Source organism: Martes martes, assembly GCF_963455335.1.
Source record: "Martes martes genome assembly, chromosome: 4".
Taxonomy (NCBI): domain Eukaryota; kingdom Metazoa; phylum Chordata; class Mammalia; order Carnivora; family Mustelidae; genus Martes; species Martes martes.
In genome coordinates, this window is record NC_137891.1 from 168830731 (window position 1) to 168847662 (window position 16932).

At 54.9% G+C, this 16932-nt stretch overlaps 1 protein-coding gene across 1 annotated transcript in view; it reads left to right on the forward strand.

Moving 5' to 3' along the window:
• MATN1 (matrilin 1) overlaps window positions 1-15251 on the forward strand; it is a gene marked incomplete at both ends in the record, with an annotated part of 57473 nt that extends 42222 nt beyond the window's left edge. The window contains 4 exons of the mRNA XM_080801722.1: window positions 13011-13068; window positions 13418-13509; window positions 13858-13962; window positions 15124-15251. Of these exons, the coding sequence (XP_080657848.1) occupies window positions 13011-13068; window positions 13418-13509; window positions 13858-13962; window positions 15124-15251 (383 nt within the window). The remainder of the gene's footprint in view (window positions 1-13010; window positions 13069-13417; window positions 13510-13857; window positions 13963-15123) is intronic.
• Between the last annotated feature and the right edge of the window lie 1681 nt (window positions 15252-16932).

The window sequence follows — 16932 nt, forward strand, 5'->3', positions numbered from 1 at the left end:
AGACTCCCTGCTGAGCAGAGAGCCTGATGATGCGGGGCTTGATCCCAGGACCCTGGGATCATGACCTGAACCGAAAGCAGAAGCTTTAACCCACTGAGCCACCCAGGCGCCCCTCTGATAGCATTTTAGATGTACCTCATTTAAATGTAACAGTGGTGTCTCATTCTGTTGTGTGGATGACCAGGACTTATGAGCTGATGGACATTTGGAGGTTCCTGGTTTCTCGGGCACAGGGCACAGGGCACAGGGCTGCTAGAAATGCCCCCGCACATGTACGCTTTCTGCTACTCCTGAGTATTTCCGTAGGTCAGATTCCCGCATGTGGGTTTGCTGGGTCCGAGCTTATAACCCTTTCAATTCTGGTCAGCATTTCCCAATTGCTTTCCAGAATATGGTACCCCTTTATCTTCCCACCAGCTGGTGGGAGGCCTGGGTCGGGGGGTGCTGGGCATTGCTTTCATAATAGAGATAAGAAGAACAGAATAAATTTTAGCATTATTTTTTATATTTTAAATAACTATCCCTAAGCCTCCCGCCTCCCATTCTCTTGGGCTGCAGGGATGACTTGGGTCATCAGGCCTTGGGTGTGATTCTGAGCAGCGAGCTCAACAATTTACTGTAAGACACCTGCTTGTATAGAGAAGTGCACATTTTAATGCATATTTTGAACACGGGCCAAAATCGTGGAATTGATCATTTTCTTTTTAGTTTTCATAAGCACATCTAGTCTGAAGAAATTTACTTTTTTTTTTTTTGTAAAATAATTTTTGGCATTTCACAGACTTCACTTCATGGAGTAATACATTTCATTTTTTCATTGCTATGTGGCAACTAAGTGGCAAATGATTCAAGTGCATCTGAAATCAGAATCAACTAACCACTTATCCCCCACCCCCCCATTCCTTAAGGTTCTGCTTAGGCTAGCAACAGGCACCAGGTCAGGAGGACCAGGTTCTAGGCCAGCCTCTGTCACTTTCTCATTGTATGACCTGATACCAACATGCCTGAGTTGCCCCATCTGTGCAGTGGGTGCTCAGGGCCTGGCTTCTGGATCCACCCCCTCTCCTGGCTTCACCTCTCTGCCCTTGGGGCTGGTATCTGGGTGGGAAGGTCTGGACGGTTCAGGAAGATGCGTTCCCCCTCATCCTCCTTGGGGTGGGAGTGCTGGTGTGGTCCTAGGACTTTGGTCCCCTGGCAGGGCTCTGGCGGCTTTTCCTTTACTTATCAACTCCAGAGCACAGACGTGCTCTTGTCTCCTGTCACCTTGAGGGGCCCTGGCATATAGGTGAGGTCTCTGTCTAAACTTGGGCACTGAATGCCCATCAAGGTGGACGAGGGAAGGCACCCTGGCTCACAAGAGCAAGCTGCTGGGTGAGCAGGTCATCCCAGCTCAGAGACTTCAAGTAACTCCCTCAAAGTCACACAGCAGATGGCAGCCGATTTAAGCCCATTTTCAGAACACAAATGCTGGAAAAGTCTTTGCAGATGTCCACAATGAGCTCCCACAGCACAGATGGGGAGGCCCAGGCAGTTGGCCTCGGGTCACACCATGAGAAAGTGACAGAGGCTGGCCTAGAACCTGGTCCTCCAGACCCCCTGGCCAATTGCTTATTCTAAGCAGAACTTCGAGGCATTGGTTGGGGATTATTGGGACAGAGGGAAAAGGGCACTGGGATCCGACAGGAAGAGGGAATGATGTGGCTTCAGACGGGGTGCCCTTTGGACAGTGCAATAACATGACATGCCAGAAATGCCCCTCATCCTGTCAGGCCTGGTCGATGGGGAACAGGCCGTATCTGTATTCTGGACTTTGATCTTCCTGCTCATTGTCTGTGGCCTGAAGGGTCGTGACAGCCAGAGTTTACACACCGTGGACTCTAACCTCCCCACAGATGGGAACCCTGAGGCTCAGAGAGATTAATGACTTGCCTAGGGTTACACAGCAAGTGAGCGGCAGGGCTGGGGTTTGAAACCAGGCCATGAGATGCTGAGGGCCTGTCCCACACGGTGGTCTGCCTGCACATCCTCCTCGTGCCCCTGCTAGGGCTGCGGGGTTGCCTCGGTCTAATCATTCTGCTCTGTCTGGGGATCGGGGCTCCCTGCGGGCCTGTCCCTGCGGCTGGGGCTGCGGATGGAGGGGGCCACTGGGCCCCCTGCTCTGGGTTTGCCTTTCCCACATGGCTGTTTATCTACCTGCTTCATCTGGGAAGGCCTCAGAGGCAGGTCCTGAACCACACAATAGAAGGCCTCCTCTGGAATTCTGATCACTTTCCCAGGTCACGGGGAAGCAGGAGCAGGTGCTCATGGGTGCCTTTCTCCCTGAACACTGCCTCCTTCCTGTCCCTGTCCTAAGTCCCTGTCAGGGCTCACCTGGAACATTACTGCAGTCTCCTGACTCCCCATCCCACCTGTGTACACCCTGCCCACTCCTTACCACGCGCCAAGTATTCCGCCCTCCAGGTTGGCCAGAGAGAACATTCTTGAACCCAGCTCTGGTCCTGGGCTGCTTCTGCTGCACAACCCTCGGCTGCCAAGAGACAAAGTTGAGGCTGCACAGGTGTGTCGGGCAGCTGGCTGTCCAGGGCTCTGATCCTCCTCTGGAAAATTTCCCTTCTTCCTGTTCTGGCTATTGTTTTAGGTAGGACTGGCTCTGTTCCCAGCTCCCTGGGGCTTGCCTGCAGGTTTTTGGATTCCCAGTGTGGATTATAAACATGAAGCAGGACTAGTGTTTGCCTCTGGGCTCAGCGTTTCTGCAGGGAACTTATTCATGGCCTGTCTTGTCCGCTGTCCTGTCCCCAGAGCCTAGAACAGGCTCCTGGAATGTAGTAAGCACGCAAGAAAAGGTCAGTGAATGAACGAATGAATGTCTGCCCCAGGTTTCATGCTTTGCCATCTGCTGTGTCCTCCTTGCCTTTTGAGCTGTGAACCCCCCTACCAATGACCTTGACCTGCACTTAACCGGCTGTGCCAGGAAACAGTCTGACCTGCCTCGCAGGAGACTGGGGCTCTCAGCATGAGACTGTGTGTCCTGGAGCAGTTTCCTCCTCTTCCCAAGACTCAGTTTCCCTGTTTGTACCCTGAGATTTTTGGGTTAGATCCTTCTCCCTGAGTCTCTTCTGATTCTCCAGCTCTGACCTGCTCAAGTAGGCCATGCGCCCTGGTGTCCTCACTGGCCCTGTGCGGGAGAGGGGGCTGAGGAGGGGGCTGGTCGGTGTTGAGAAGCCTGGCACATCCACCATTCATGTCTAATTAGTCTGGTAATTGTTTACTGCCTCTTGAATTCCCTTGGCAAACAGCCGCATTACTGGGAGTAATTTGCCGGCACCGACCTGGGCTGTGAGGCACGAATGATTCGGAGGATTGGTGCTGGCCCGCCTCAGCCTCCGAAGCCTAGAGCTCACACCCTGATCCCTCTGAGGGCAGAGCGCCCCCCTTCCCCAGGGCCCTGGGATGGGGGCTCTGCCCAGGGCTTCCAGCACACACTCAGGAGCACGATGGATGGGGCTTGGGTTCCAGCTCTGCTACTGATGCAGGCAGAGTGCCCTCTCAGACGAGTTCCTTCTGCTCTGACAGCCTCAGTTTCCTTATCTGTAAAATGGGGATGGCCATCTGCCCAGTTGTCCTCCCGCTTCCTGACATCTGCCCCATCCCTTTCCAGGTAACGAGAGAGGGGGTCCCTCCGTGGTCTGATAGGACCCTGCTGCCACCTCTGGCCAGGACCACAAGGGTGGCTTCCTGACCAGAACTGGGCCAATGTGGGCCCGGTGCCCTTGGCCTCAGTCACGGAAACTGCAATGAAAGAGTCAATCTCTTTCTGGGACTGCAGGTGGGACTTCCAGCCACTGTTGGGCCCTGGGTTTTCAGCCTGTGGAAGTGGCCAAAGCAAAGGTAAGAGACGGAGCCGAGCAGCCCGTGTGGGCCGTGCTGCACCTCGTTGTTCCAACCTTCCTGGTATCAGCCGGGACAAGCTGAATTTCTGTCACGTCAATCAGACCAGTTCTGAAGATCCAGGACAACAGCTGTGACTTCCCGCAGGCTGTGAGGAGATGAGGTAAGGTGAGCCGCGCGGGGCCCTCCTCGGGGCTGGGGGAAGACGGGGTGACGTATGGGGGTGTGCTTCCTGTTATCCTACAGTCCCATCCTGGGTACATGGCCCCAAGAGCCTGGGTCCATCTGAGGTTCCTCGGTCAGGACCTTCACCTCCTTCAATCTGGATGCTAAATCTTTTTTAATAAAACCCCAGCAGAGAGTAAGGCTCAGAGGGAATGGCCTTAGTTTCTGGGGAAGTGGGCTTTATTAATAATGAAGAATGGAGGGAAAATGGCTTAATTCTAATCTGGGCCCACCCCTTAGGGCTGATACTGGCATTATGAGGACGGTGGTTGGGGGCCACGTTTCTTCATAGGAAGTGCCCGTGTGGTCTCTGTACTTGATCACTTGGTCCCTTGCTCATTCATCCATTCACAAATGCACATGGAGCCTCACCCAGGCAGTCCCAGTAGCGCCCTGGGTATACATGGTCGCAGGTTCCACCCCTCGCAGAGCTCAGAGATGGGCAGGAAGGGAATTCTCCCAGAGGGAACAGAGTGCTGGGCTCCAGGAACAGTGTGAGGTTTTGTTGAGGTTGGAGTGGACTGGATCTGGTCTGTAGGGGGATGGGGATGGAACTGGGGAGAGAGGGTGAATCAGGCTGGTTGGAGGAGCTGGTGCTCCAGCTGAGAAATCTCCTGCTTCTATGGGGGCCCTAGGTGATGGGGCATGCAGGTGCCCCATGCTATGCACGGTGAGAGCTCCTAACAATAAACCCCATCTGGGTGATCCTGGACGTGTACCTTAGCCTCTCTGAGCCTCAATTTGCCCCTCTGTGAAGTGGGAATAGAGTGACGGTCAATGCTTCATACTGTGTGTGGCACGTGGTCAGTCATCAGGGTGCTTACTGACCCCCTTCTCCTGGGTGGCCAGTAGGGCCCGGACAGAATGTGGGAGGAGGGGCTCCGTGCTGAGGAAGCTGAGGGATAAAACACCTCCCTCCATCCCCCACACATTGGTGCCTAGAGAGGAAGTCATGACACCGAATCTGAATCCTGGGCTGGCCGTGTCACTGGCTGTGAGGACATGTCCCCTCTTTGTGCCTCAGTTTTTTCCTTTGTAAGATGGGGAGCACAATAAAGACTGCAGACGTCCCCGAATGACTATTCTATGCCAAGCATACTATAAATAGTTTAGAAGCATACTATAAATAGGCAAGAAGTCATTTAGCCCTCTTGACAATCCTATGAGCGTGGTATTATTATCTTTCCATTTTACAGGTGAGGAAACTGAGGCTCAGACTGGCAAAGCATCTTGGCCCAGGTCACACGCAGGGCAGTTATGAACTCAGGTCTTTGACTCCGAGGTCCAGGCAGGAACCTGTGGCCATGAGCTGTCCCCATGGGGTTACAAAATAGGACAATGATCTGGATGGACTGGTAACCCAAACAGACGGGCTGAGCTCAGAGTGGTGGGTGATAGTGGGGACCTGGGTGGTCCGGGGGGCTCCTCAGGGGTGGTGCACTAAGCCTGGGGCTAAAAAGATTGGTTGGATTTGGGAAACAGGTTGAAAGGACAGTGTTGGGGACATGGAGCTCCGGGTCCCTGAGCAGAGGCTGGGATGGCCAGACCATGAGTCGGGGCAGGGACCGGATTCATGCTGGGGACATGGGGGGAGACTTTGGGAATCACTTACACGGGGCTAGAAAATGCTGGCCACAGGCTCTGATATTCCTGTGTATCACTCATTATCACGTTAGTTGGCTTTCTGTGTCTTTTATTGGGAAGTTGCATGTTTTCCAGTATTTCAATATTATTGTTTCGTCAACTTGATGTCTTAGATCCTGTAATTGAGGGGAAGAGTTGAGACTTTTCTCTTCTGCCATTACTCAGTTCTATGGACTTGTCCTTCCTTATTACTTAGCAAGTAATATTTTTCATGAATTTTCATTGATTTCTGGATAGAAATATTTCTTGATGCCTTTTTTAATTTTATCAAGAATCTGGTCTCATGTATCCTGGCATCTGGTGAGATCCTTCAGACCCTTGTTATTGTTAAGACAACATCAATACCTCACTGGGGATGTCTGGGTTCTCTGTCGTGGGGTCCCACTGAGGCCACGTGAGATGACACATGAGAAATCTGGATGAGGAAACAGAGAGGAGTAAGGAGCCCAGAGGCTCTCGGGTGATCCGCACATCAGAATGGAACATGCCTGTCTGGCCCAGGTCTGGGTGAGTCAGAGTTGAGGGAGTCGGCCTCCTGGATGCTGATCCTCCCACCCCTATGACTGGGGAGACGCTGAGGGGTCTGTCCAGGGCTCAGCATCTGTGGGTGGGGGAGGGGGTTCTGGGTTCTGCGGAGCGCCAGCCTCCCCCCTCTCTTTACAGTCATCTGCCCCTTCTTGGGTGAAGAGGTCCCAGCAATGACATTAGTTAGGAGGCCTGGGCTGGGTTCCAGCCACAGCATGCCCAACATGAGAGGAGGTCCTTCTCTCACTGCTGGCACGCTCAGGGTAGGTACCTGGGGCTCAGCAGTGTCGCTCTGGGCTGACATGGGGTTCTGTGACCATCTCAGCCCACTGGGTTCTTGGTTCTTAAAGTTCCCTCCAAGTGGCCGACATCACCTCTCACATCTCCTTGGCCAGAGCGAGTTACAGGCTTGCCCTGTCTACCTTCAAAGGTTCCGGGGGGCAGGGAAGGAGCCCCACCGTGAGTCAGGAAAGAGGGCAGGGCCTTGCTTCTCGGCCCCGGGGTGCGGGCCCAGGGCTGAGCGTGAGAGGGAGAAAGTAAGTGACCTTGGGTCAGTTTAGTTGAGTATGTGTTTTGTACCCCTCCCGAGCACGGGTCTGGGGGCCCGGAGATGACCATGACACAGCCCCTGGGGGCGGGGCAGACGCACAGAAGAGTCACCAATCCAGCATGCAGTCCTCCCACCCAGGGCAGTGATGATGGGGGTCCACACCTCCTCACTTGGCGCCTGGCCCTCCAGGAGCCAGCCCCCAGCTTCCCCCCTCGCCCCCACATCCATCCCGGCCAGACTGAACAGCTTCTGGGTCCTGAGTCTGCCATCATCTCACTCTCGCCTCTGAGCCTTTGTAACTACTGTTCCCTCTCCCTGCACATGGCAGGAAGAGGGCCAGACCCTCTCAGCCTGAAACCTGGCCCTGCCATTTACTGGGTGATGATCAGGTGCCTCAGTTTCCTCATCTGTAAGATGGGGAGAGTGGTAATATCCACCTCCCATTCGTGGGGGTAATTGTGAAGCTTTAATGAGTTAATACAAACAAGCCCTTAGAACAGGACCCAGCACACATCAGATGGACAATCAGCTGCATGCTTGGCCGTCCCTCCCCCCGATCTGGTTGACATCTTCCTCCCCTGCTGTCCCCCACAGGAAATCATCCAGCATCCCTGCATCCTCGAGCACAGCTCAGGGCCCAGCACAGACCCCCCAGCTGTCTCCAAAGGCCACCTGAGTCTGACACCCCCTTCCAGGGCCACTTGCTTCCCACAGCATCATAAGGAGCCAGCATCCGACAAACGCAAAATGCCTGAGGGAAGCAGGTGCCCAGCCCTGAGCCCTGCACAACCCTTGGGGGGTGGGGGGCAGAAGGCTGAGGCTCTCCTGCTCCTGGAGCTCCCCGTCCCTGCTGCTCAGGGTCTGCAGCTCATCACCCCCGTTTGTGCCCCATGTTTGGGACAGTTTCCTCTCCTGGTTGGCTAGCAGGAGCAACTCACGTGCTGTTTGGGGGGATAGCAGAGCATTTCTATATGGCCTGAAAAATAAACCTTCACACCTTGAGCAACCCCGAGAAGTCAGTGATGTTTGAGGCAGAAACCCTCACTGTGTCTCCTAGAGGTCTCGACCTGTTCTGACCAGAGAAGGAGGAGAGGACAAGGGTCTCGCCGGGCCATGTGCTTGATGACAAGAAGCGGGGATTGTGCATTTGGATCCTGGGCCTGGCTAACTGACACCTTCAGATGTCTGGCTTTGCAAGTGTCAACATAAGAGTAGGTTTACTCCAGATACCTGACCTCCTTGGACTGCAGTGAAGAGCCTTGGGGCTGAAATTTGGGCATAAATCCCTGCTCAGCCATTTACTAGATGTGGGAATGGCTGCTGGCAATTCCTGAAGTTAGTAAATGGCTGCTGGTGTCTACCCCCTGGGGGACCAGGTTCTGAGCTGGGCCTGGGGACACCAGGGTGGGTAGAACAAGGTCCCTGTCTTCATGGAGCTCATGTCTGGTGAGCAGAGGGGATTCGACAGAGGAGGGAGTGGCCCCTGACCAAGCTGGGCCAGTCAGAAAAAGCTTCCCAGAATCCAGGGCCACATGTCCTGTTGCACAGGCTGTGCACCACACAGCTCACACCTGTATCATGACATAAATGGCTCTCCCTAGAGTTGGGTAGTCAGCAGTCCTGCCAGAAGGTGTGCCTGAGCTGTGTTTTGAAGGATGGAGGGTAGGTGTAGATGTATAACAACAACACACATACACTGACTGCTTCCTCTGACCAGGCACTGACTGCATATCTCATTTCATTCTGACGCAGGACTGTTAGTCCCATGTCGCAGTGAGGACTCTGGAGTCATTGAGGCTGAACGACTTGCCTGAGGCTGTGCAGTAGGGAGCTATAGAAATTGAATCTGGGTATGTAACCCCAGAGTCAAGTGTTCAGGCACTTGGCCCTGTAGGAGGGCAGCACATTACCAGGGGAGCACCGGGCACAAGGGTGGGGGAGTGCACCCGGGAAGTGGCAAAGCTCACATCAGCTCATGACCTTCTGTTCTGGCCAGAGCCCAGGCTCCCTGCTTCCCGGTCCAGTGTCCCTTCGACAGGCTGGACAGACTGTTGTGGTGGGAAAATGTGGGGCTCGAGGTGAGGACTAGGTCGAAGTCCCAAATCTGCCACTCACCAGCTTTTTGATTACAAATCAAAAGATTTGAAAGAGAGTTTTCCGTCTCTGGGCTCCGTTTCCCCAGCTGGAAAGCAGGGAACCCCTGGGGCACCCCTGAGTCCAGAGGGGACTCTTCAAGGAGTCTCTGGTGGGCTTCTCCGTGTTTCCGTGGGTGTCCGGACTAGATGGGAACCAACGGTCAGGGGTGCGGGCTTCATACTTATTCGCTGGTGACCTCTGGTCAGGCTCCTTAGCCTTGCCGGGCCTCGGGTTCTCCATCTGTGCAGTGGGGGGTGATCTGTCCCCACTTCCAGATCTCTGGGAAACTTCCTTGAGGTGAGGCACATGAAGGGTGAGTGCGGGGAGGATGCCCGGTGGGTCCTGCTCAGTGACATGCCCCCTCCTCCACAGACTGTGAGCTCCGTGGAGACAAGGACCCGGTCCTACCCACCCTGGTAGGTAGGTCCTACCTACCGACCTGGTCTCCAGGACCAGCTCAGAACCTGGTCCCCGGGGGGGCAGACCCCAGCAGTCATTTACTAATTTCAGAAATTGCCAGCAACCATTCCCACAACTGGTAAATAGCTGAGCAGGGATTTATGCCTGAATTTCAGCCCCAAGGCTATTGTCACGGACATGGAAGTCTCAGCCAGATCCACCAGTGGGGTAATAGCTCCACTGCAGAGGATCTGGTTGGGCGGGGCTGGGGACTACTGAGCTGGCAGCGAGAATGAGAAGAACAGTAGTAAGCTACTTAACCTCTCAAAGCCTCGATTTTCTCTTCTCTAAAATGGGGACTGCAGAGTGCTCCGGGCTGCACTTGTCACCCAGCGAATGCTCAATAACCATTGGCTACCATTTGCCAGGGGTGGGGGCGCTTTGGGTATGAGCTCCACAAGAGAGGTCTGTGTTCGGTCCTTTGCTGCTGCCGGTGCCCAGAACGGAGCTCGGCGCATAGTAGGTGCTTAGTCAGTATTTGCTGGATGGAATATGATTGCATGTCAGTGTGTTTTTATGGACACCTGACGTGGTGTGGGGCCTCAGCCCGCCTGCCAGCCCGTGTCTAGCCCACAACGGCTGGGTGTGTCCAGTCCATGCCTGGGTCTGTTTCCCGACCGTCTGCAGAGATTGCCAGGGAGCCCCATGCCCGCTCTGGGCAGCTGAGGAAGCCGCATACTGGGTGCCAGGGTCAAAGGGGGTCTGAGCTCAGTGGGTCTGAGCCACCTCCTCCCTGGCGCCATCACTGAGGCTCTCGCCCCTCTCTCTGTCTCTCTGGCTTGCTCACACACAGTAGGGGGTTGCATCCTAGCTTCTCTGCCTGGGGCACCCTCTCACGGATTCCAGAATGCTAAGGGTCGGTGGAACCAGGGCCAGGAACCTGCAAGGTCCCAAACGTCCTTCTGCCCAAGATCTCCTTCCCCTGAAAATAGAAGAAGTTGCCCCGGGGGACCAGGCACCCGCTCGCTCGTCCCCACTCAGCCCATGCCTCTGCTGCAGAGACAGGTTTTTGTTTGTTTGTTTGTTTTTTAAATTTTTAAATTTTTTTCAGTGTTCCAAGATTCATTGTTTATGCACCATACCCAGTGCTCCATGCAATCCGTGCCCTCCTTAATACCCACCACCAGGCTCCCCCATCCTCCCTTCCCCCTCCTCCTCTCCATAACCTTCAGTTTGTTTCTCAGAGCCCACAATCTCTCATGCTTCGTCTCCCCCTCTAATTTCCCCCAACTCCCTTCTCCTCTCCATCTCTCCATGTCCTCTGTGTTATTCCTTATGCTCCACAAATAAGTGAAACTATATGATAATTGACTCTCTCTGCTTGACTTATTTCACTCAGCATAATCTCCTGCAGTCCCGTCCATGTTGATACAAAAGTTGGGTATTCATCCTTTCTGATGGAGGCATAATACTCCATTGTATATATGGACCATATCTTCTTTATCCATTCCTCATTGAAGAGACAGGGGTTTTGATGAGGGAGGGGCAGAGGGCTCAGGGGCGGGTTCCCAGGGCAGAGGGAAGGAGTTGGAAGGAAGAAGAGGGGGGTACTGGGATCCCCTTATGCTCACTTTTCACTGTCCCCAGCTGGACTGCCCTGATTTCTTAGGTACACTTTGGCCTAGATTCATCAACAAGCTCTGCTAGTGTCGTTAACCCCCTAAGGAAGTCTCTGGGGCCTCCTTGGCCCTGGCTTGGGGCCCACTGTGACCACCTTCTTGCTCTGCTCTTTCCCAAATGAACTCAGATGATACCTGGTGGAAATTTGTAACCAAAACTGATTTTGTTCTTCAGGGGACCTTGGGCAAAGCCTGGAGACATTTTTGATTGCCACAATTGGAATGGTGGTGGTAGATGCAGGGCGCAGGACAGTCCCCACAACAAAGAAGTATCCAGCTCCAAATGTCAATAGTGTTGCTGTTGAGAAGCCCCACAGGAATTATGGAGAATGAGGCCCAGAGAGGGGTAGTGCCCTGCCCAAAGTCACACAGCGCATGGGTCCAGGCAGGTCCAGCAGGACAGGCTGGACCCCCTGACTCTGGCCGATCTGGCTGGGGGACAAGGCCCCTGCGCTGAAGTCCTCTGTCGTGCTGAGTAGCCTCTTTTGTTTCAAGCCCGGCTTTTATTTCTCTCTAAATAATTCCAATTTCAGGAACATTTTTGTCAGTATTTTTATTCTCCCTGTCTTTCACTGTGCTTTCTCTCTGGGTAATCTGAGGCTCGCAGGCAGCTAAGTACGGCATGTACATTTCAATGAAATGCAATACAAAATAATTGAGCATATTTCTGTCATGTCTGAGCGATGGATTAATCTCCTTGACACAGCCCTGCGTTTTCTTCCCTCCCACTGCTTTTTGTCTGTTTCGCCCCCCTTCCCAAGATCTTTGAAATTCCTGTGGCTTCGTGGCACCTGCTCATTGAAGATACACAAAAGATCTGACTTTATAGCCTGTGTCCCGTGATTGATAACAGATGTTCCCGGGGAGCAGGGCTCCCGGCATCTGTGGGGCCAGGAGGGGCAGGGCTGCGGGGAGTGGGCCTGGAAGAGATGCGGGGACCCTCCCGAGCACACGGAGTCTTGTGGGCGCTCCGTGCAGACAGGGTCAGCAGGGGTGCTCTGGATGGGACTGAGCTGTTGGTTCAGCTCAGGAGGAGAGTGAGAGGCACTGGCCAGAGCTCATGCCATGACCTTGGGCAAGACAGAAGCACAGGAGGCCTCCCTGCGAGATGGGGGAGGGCAGGAGAATCTCTGTCTCCATCCCAGAGAGCACTGGGGAGCCCCTGACTGTTTGAAGTGAGGGAGGCACAAGGAGATTTCTGCAATGAACTGCTCTCGAGAGCACCGTCAGGAAAGGATGGTGGGGTGGGAGCAGCAGCAAGAGAGACAGAGGAGGCCTCGGAAAAGTTCAGGTGGGAGTTGATGGGGTGGGAAGAGGCCTTGGGACTGGGGGAGAGAGAGAACAGTCCTGTTGCCTCCGTGGACATTTATTTTATTTCTCTCTGTATGTTCTGGAATAATGGGAGTGAAAGGACACACAGTCCCTCTGGAGACTGGTCAGAGGCGAGCGCTGGTAGGAGTGGTATAGGGTGGCGGGAGATGGGGAGGCAGGAGGGAGGTGGGCAAGGGAAGGAGCTGAGCAGGTGTAGAAGGGGAGTCTGCCATTGGGAGGTGGGCAGCACATAGGTGGCAAGGGGTAATAGGGGAGCAGGTTGGTGGGAGGCAGGGCTGGATGCTAGGAGGTGGGAGAAGGCAGGGGTAAGCAGGCTGGTAGGAAGTGACCGGCTGATGGGAAGGCAGCAGGCTCCAGGCTGTGTGCAGCCTGGCGGGAGATGGGCTGGGGGTCTAGGGAGTCCCAGACCTCACGGCTGCCCAAGGAAAGGGCCCACAGAGGGAGCTGGGTTGATCTTGCTCATGGGACACAAGCCTTCCTAGGTGGCCCAGAGCATGGGGAGTGTCTCTGTGTTCTGAGAATGCCCATCTGCTCTCTAGGGCTCCCCTGTGGCCCCTAGGAGCAGCCGTGTGAATCTGAGCTCTGCTCACTAGGGCTTGGATCTAGAGCTTTCTCAGCTCTCTGTGTTTCAGGATTGGCCCAGGAAATGAGACAGGTAGCTCTTACCGCCATGAGCTCCTGGAATGGGCGGTGAAGGCAGAGGAAGTCGCCATGGGCAGGGGCTATGAGCTCCCCTAGGTGAGCAGGGGGACGGTTCTGGCTTCATGGTTGCCTCATCGCTATGGTGTCCTGGCCGCTGGCCTGGCTATATGTGCACAGAAGCCGCCCAGGGCCTCTCAAGGTGGCGCAGCAGAAAGATTTTAGAATTTAGAGTCACTGGCCTGACAGTGGAATGGAGGCTTGGCTGCTCACTGTGTGATCTCGGCGGGGGGGGCGGGGGGCGCTCCCCTTCCTGGAGCCCCTGCCCTCGCCTCTGGGAAATGGGCCCCATCACCCCACTTGCGAGGGCTGCCCTGTTCCAACACTCGGCTTTCCGTAGGTCCTCGGTGACCGCTGTGTCCTCCTTCCTGAAGCACTACAAGAGGCCCCTGGACATCAGAACTGTCAGCCAGTCTGTCCATAAAGGAGATGGTGAGAGTTGCTCCTTCTGAGGAACACATCCCTTTGGGCCTCGAAGGCTGCTTCTGTTTCCAGAGGCCCTGAAAAAGGTCACCATCCCTGGGGTCTCATCGGAAGGCCTCTGTGAGCCAGTGCCCCCTGGAGACTGGGGGCAGGTGTCCAGGAGCAAGGTATGGGTCCCTGAGGTGGGACGCAGTGGGGTGGGAGTAGGGGGCAGGAGAAGGGTGAGGGGGCACTGGTAATAATAATAATAACTGACGTATTTCCACTTTCAGATAGGCAGACTGGGCCCAGAGGGGTTAGGTTCTCTCTCCAAGGTCACACAGCTGGGGTTTGGGCCCAGGGGTTCTTTCTCCACAGTCCAGCTCTCAACCGTGAACCTGAAGGTGGAATGTGAGCCAGGGGCCCCAGGGGAGCCTTCAGCCAGCCTAGCACAGTCCAGGGTCCTGCCTTCTTCAGGTCCAGGTGAGAGGTAACAGGCCCGGGGCTGGCTGTCACCACCTCTGTGTAATTGGTGAGCACGGAGCACCCAGGTCTTTCTGAGGGGAAGGAGCTGTTCAGAGGTAAAATCTTAAATGGGGCCCATTCAAGCTGACCTGGGTGCAGCTCATACAAACGTACACGTCTGGCCCATAAATCACCCATTGAATGCACCTGGAGGGGCCACGGTGGTGGGAAGGCCTGGATGGGGCTTGGGCCCCACTGGACACAATCACTGACTGGAGTGAGGCTGATGCTGTATTGGCCAGGGAAGGAGGCAGGGATCGCTGTCCAGATCTGAAGCCCCGCTTCTGTGCAGCGTCAGCTCCCCCAGGGTCTGCCGGCCCCAGCTGGAGAGCGAAGTAAGGACTGAGCCAGTGGGGGAGGGTGGGGGGGGGTAGGGGCGTTGGGGAGGAAGCCTGGGAAAGGCATGCGAGAGAAAGCAGGAATTCATGTCATCAATCAGACCAGGGTTTGTGCCCTGGATCTGACCTCTTATAGTTATGTGACTGTCCACATTACTCTCTGGGCCTCAGTGTCCTCATCTGTAAAATGGGGCCGAAAGAATAACCCCGAGCAGACCAAGAGAATAAATGAGAAAATGGGTCTGTGGAGCTGAGCACAGGGCAAGAGGGGCTCAGGAGAGTCCGTCCTTGTTATATTGACTTGGGAGCTGAAATCAGGGCCGTCCTTGTTATATTGACTTGGGAGCTGAAATCAGGGAAGGCGGGGTGAGCAGCGGGCAGGAGGTGTGAGGGAGGCAGCAGAGGGGGCTGGTTTGCCAGGTGCCCGCTCGAAGGTCAGGACGGAGTCCTCGGAGGCATGGTCTCTCATGCGGTCCTCGAGGCTCTGAAGATTCCAGTGTTGGCTCCTTATCCAGCTGAGAAACAGGCCCAGCCAGATGAAGCCCCAAGTCCCCGGCTGCTAACTGGCCACAGCCGGGATAGGGACCTCTGTCTGCCGACTCCAAAGTCCCCGTCCTGCAGAAGGGCCTTCAGGTCTACATGGAAGGTCCCAGGGAGGGAGTGGAGTCCCAGGGACCTCCTGTGGCCCGCTGGGCCCCCTCAGCCCTCGGGGGAGTGTTTACACACACGTCATTACCCAGTGATTAGTCCTGATGAGGGCTGAGGCTCCATCACTGATCAGGAACAGCGTCTGTCACCGAGCTGGGACTTCTCCTCGAGGCGTTCCCCATGGCCCAGCAGCGCCTGCAGCAGAAGGAGACCGGGATGCCCAGCCCGGCAGAGGTCAGCTCTGGTGACTGGAAGATGTGACCCAGCCACCTCCCTGACCCCTCCCCAAGCCTGCTGTGTCCTCAGCTCTGCCTGTTTGAGCCCCTTGGGCCCTCAGGCTTCACTCTCCCTCCTTCCCCACCTCCCCTCCCCCAGCTTCCCTTGTTTACTCTTGGTCACGTCCCCCTGGACACCTGGCAGCCCCTTCCGGTCCCCTCTCTTCCCTCGGTCATCTGGGGCCTTGGCAGTGGAGAGCCCCGGGGCCCTTGCCGGCCTCGCCTCTTATCAATGCAGGAAGCCTAGAAGGAAAGAGGGAAAAATGAGTCCAGACACTCAACTCCGGATGGAACACAATTGTATCAGGCGGCTAACGGAGTTCTCACGGTGGAACGCGTTTTGTTTAATACCGTGATCTCTTGGCGGCTGGAAAAATGAATTCTGTCAAATCTCTTGAAGTCAGCTGTCAAAGTAAAGTGTTTTGGGGAAGACAGATCTCTTACTCTGATGGCAAAATTCATTTGAAATCATTCTTTAAACCAGTCTCGCTGCAAAATTTGGAGCTGAAATTTTCAAGCCTGTTCACCCTGCGTGTTTGTTCCTCATTTTCCCGCGGCTTCCTCTTCTGCGGCCTCGTCCTCCGCCTCTTATAAAATCACGCAGCAAAGAAGCGCAGCTGGGGTCATGATAACCATCTGGTTTCTCAGGACAATTTTAAGGGGGGAATGACAGAGCACGCAGCCTGCCTTTCGGTGTTTGCCTGGGGAGAGCGGCGCTTGCTGTCAGAGGCTCAGCAGCCCAGGGGATGCCTGGAGTAGGCAGGGGAGGGGGGTGGTGGGATTCACAGACCTGGCATCTATGGTCTGTGCAGCAGGGTGGAGAGACAGGGGACCTGGGAGGATGGTGGCGCCTCACCCCTGCTGGAGCCAGGGACCACCGCTTTTCCTCTAATCCCGCTCTCCACCTGCCCCTCTTCCACTCCTCACCTCCTCACACCGTTTCAGATCTGAATCCTGCATTTGGGCCCAGCACTTTACAGTTGGCAAAGAACTTCATTTGCTCATTAATTCATCCATCCACTCATGTCATTTGCACTGTGGTATTTGGGGTTCACCGTGGGTCATGGTTTTTATGAAGTTCTGGGGCTACAGAGGCTATAAAACACAACCTCTCCTTCCAGGACCCCAGGGTTTGATGGCAGAGATGGGATGTAGATGAATGGCCATGACCCTTAGGAGAGATGTGTGCTGGGCACATAGTAGTTGCTTTTCTCAGTTGGACTGTGTTGGGCAGCTTGTAACAGAACATCTAACAATGGCTCAAGCAACTGAGACATGTAATGATCCTGAGCAAAAAGGTGTCTGGAGAAAGACAGTTCCAGGGTTGGTCAGTGCTCAGTGATGCCGACAAATCAGGTTTATCGTCCTCCACTATGTTGGCCTTTTTCCTTAGCTTCTTGCCTCACAGTAGCAAGATGGCTGCCACAGCTCCAAACATTGTCTCACAGGCCAGTTAAGTCTAGAGGAGGGGAGTAGAGCGAGGCAGAAACACATTTCCTACGAGCTCTCCCTCCACCAGCAGATTTTCTCTCACACCTCCATGGCCAGATCTGGATGACACACCCTCTCCTAAAGCCTATGTCTGGAGGCGGCGGGGTTGGGGAGTGGAGCGTACCAGTCTTGGCTTCACCGCTGGGCTGGGGAGGCCCACCAGGTCTCTTGCTGAA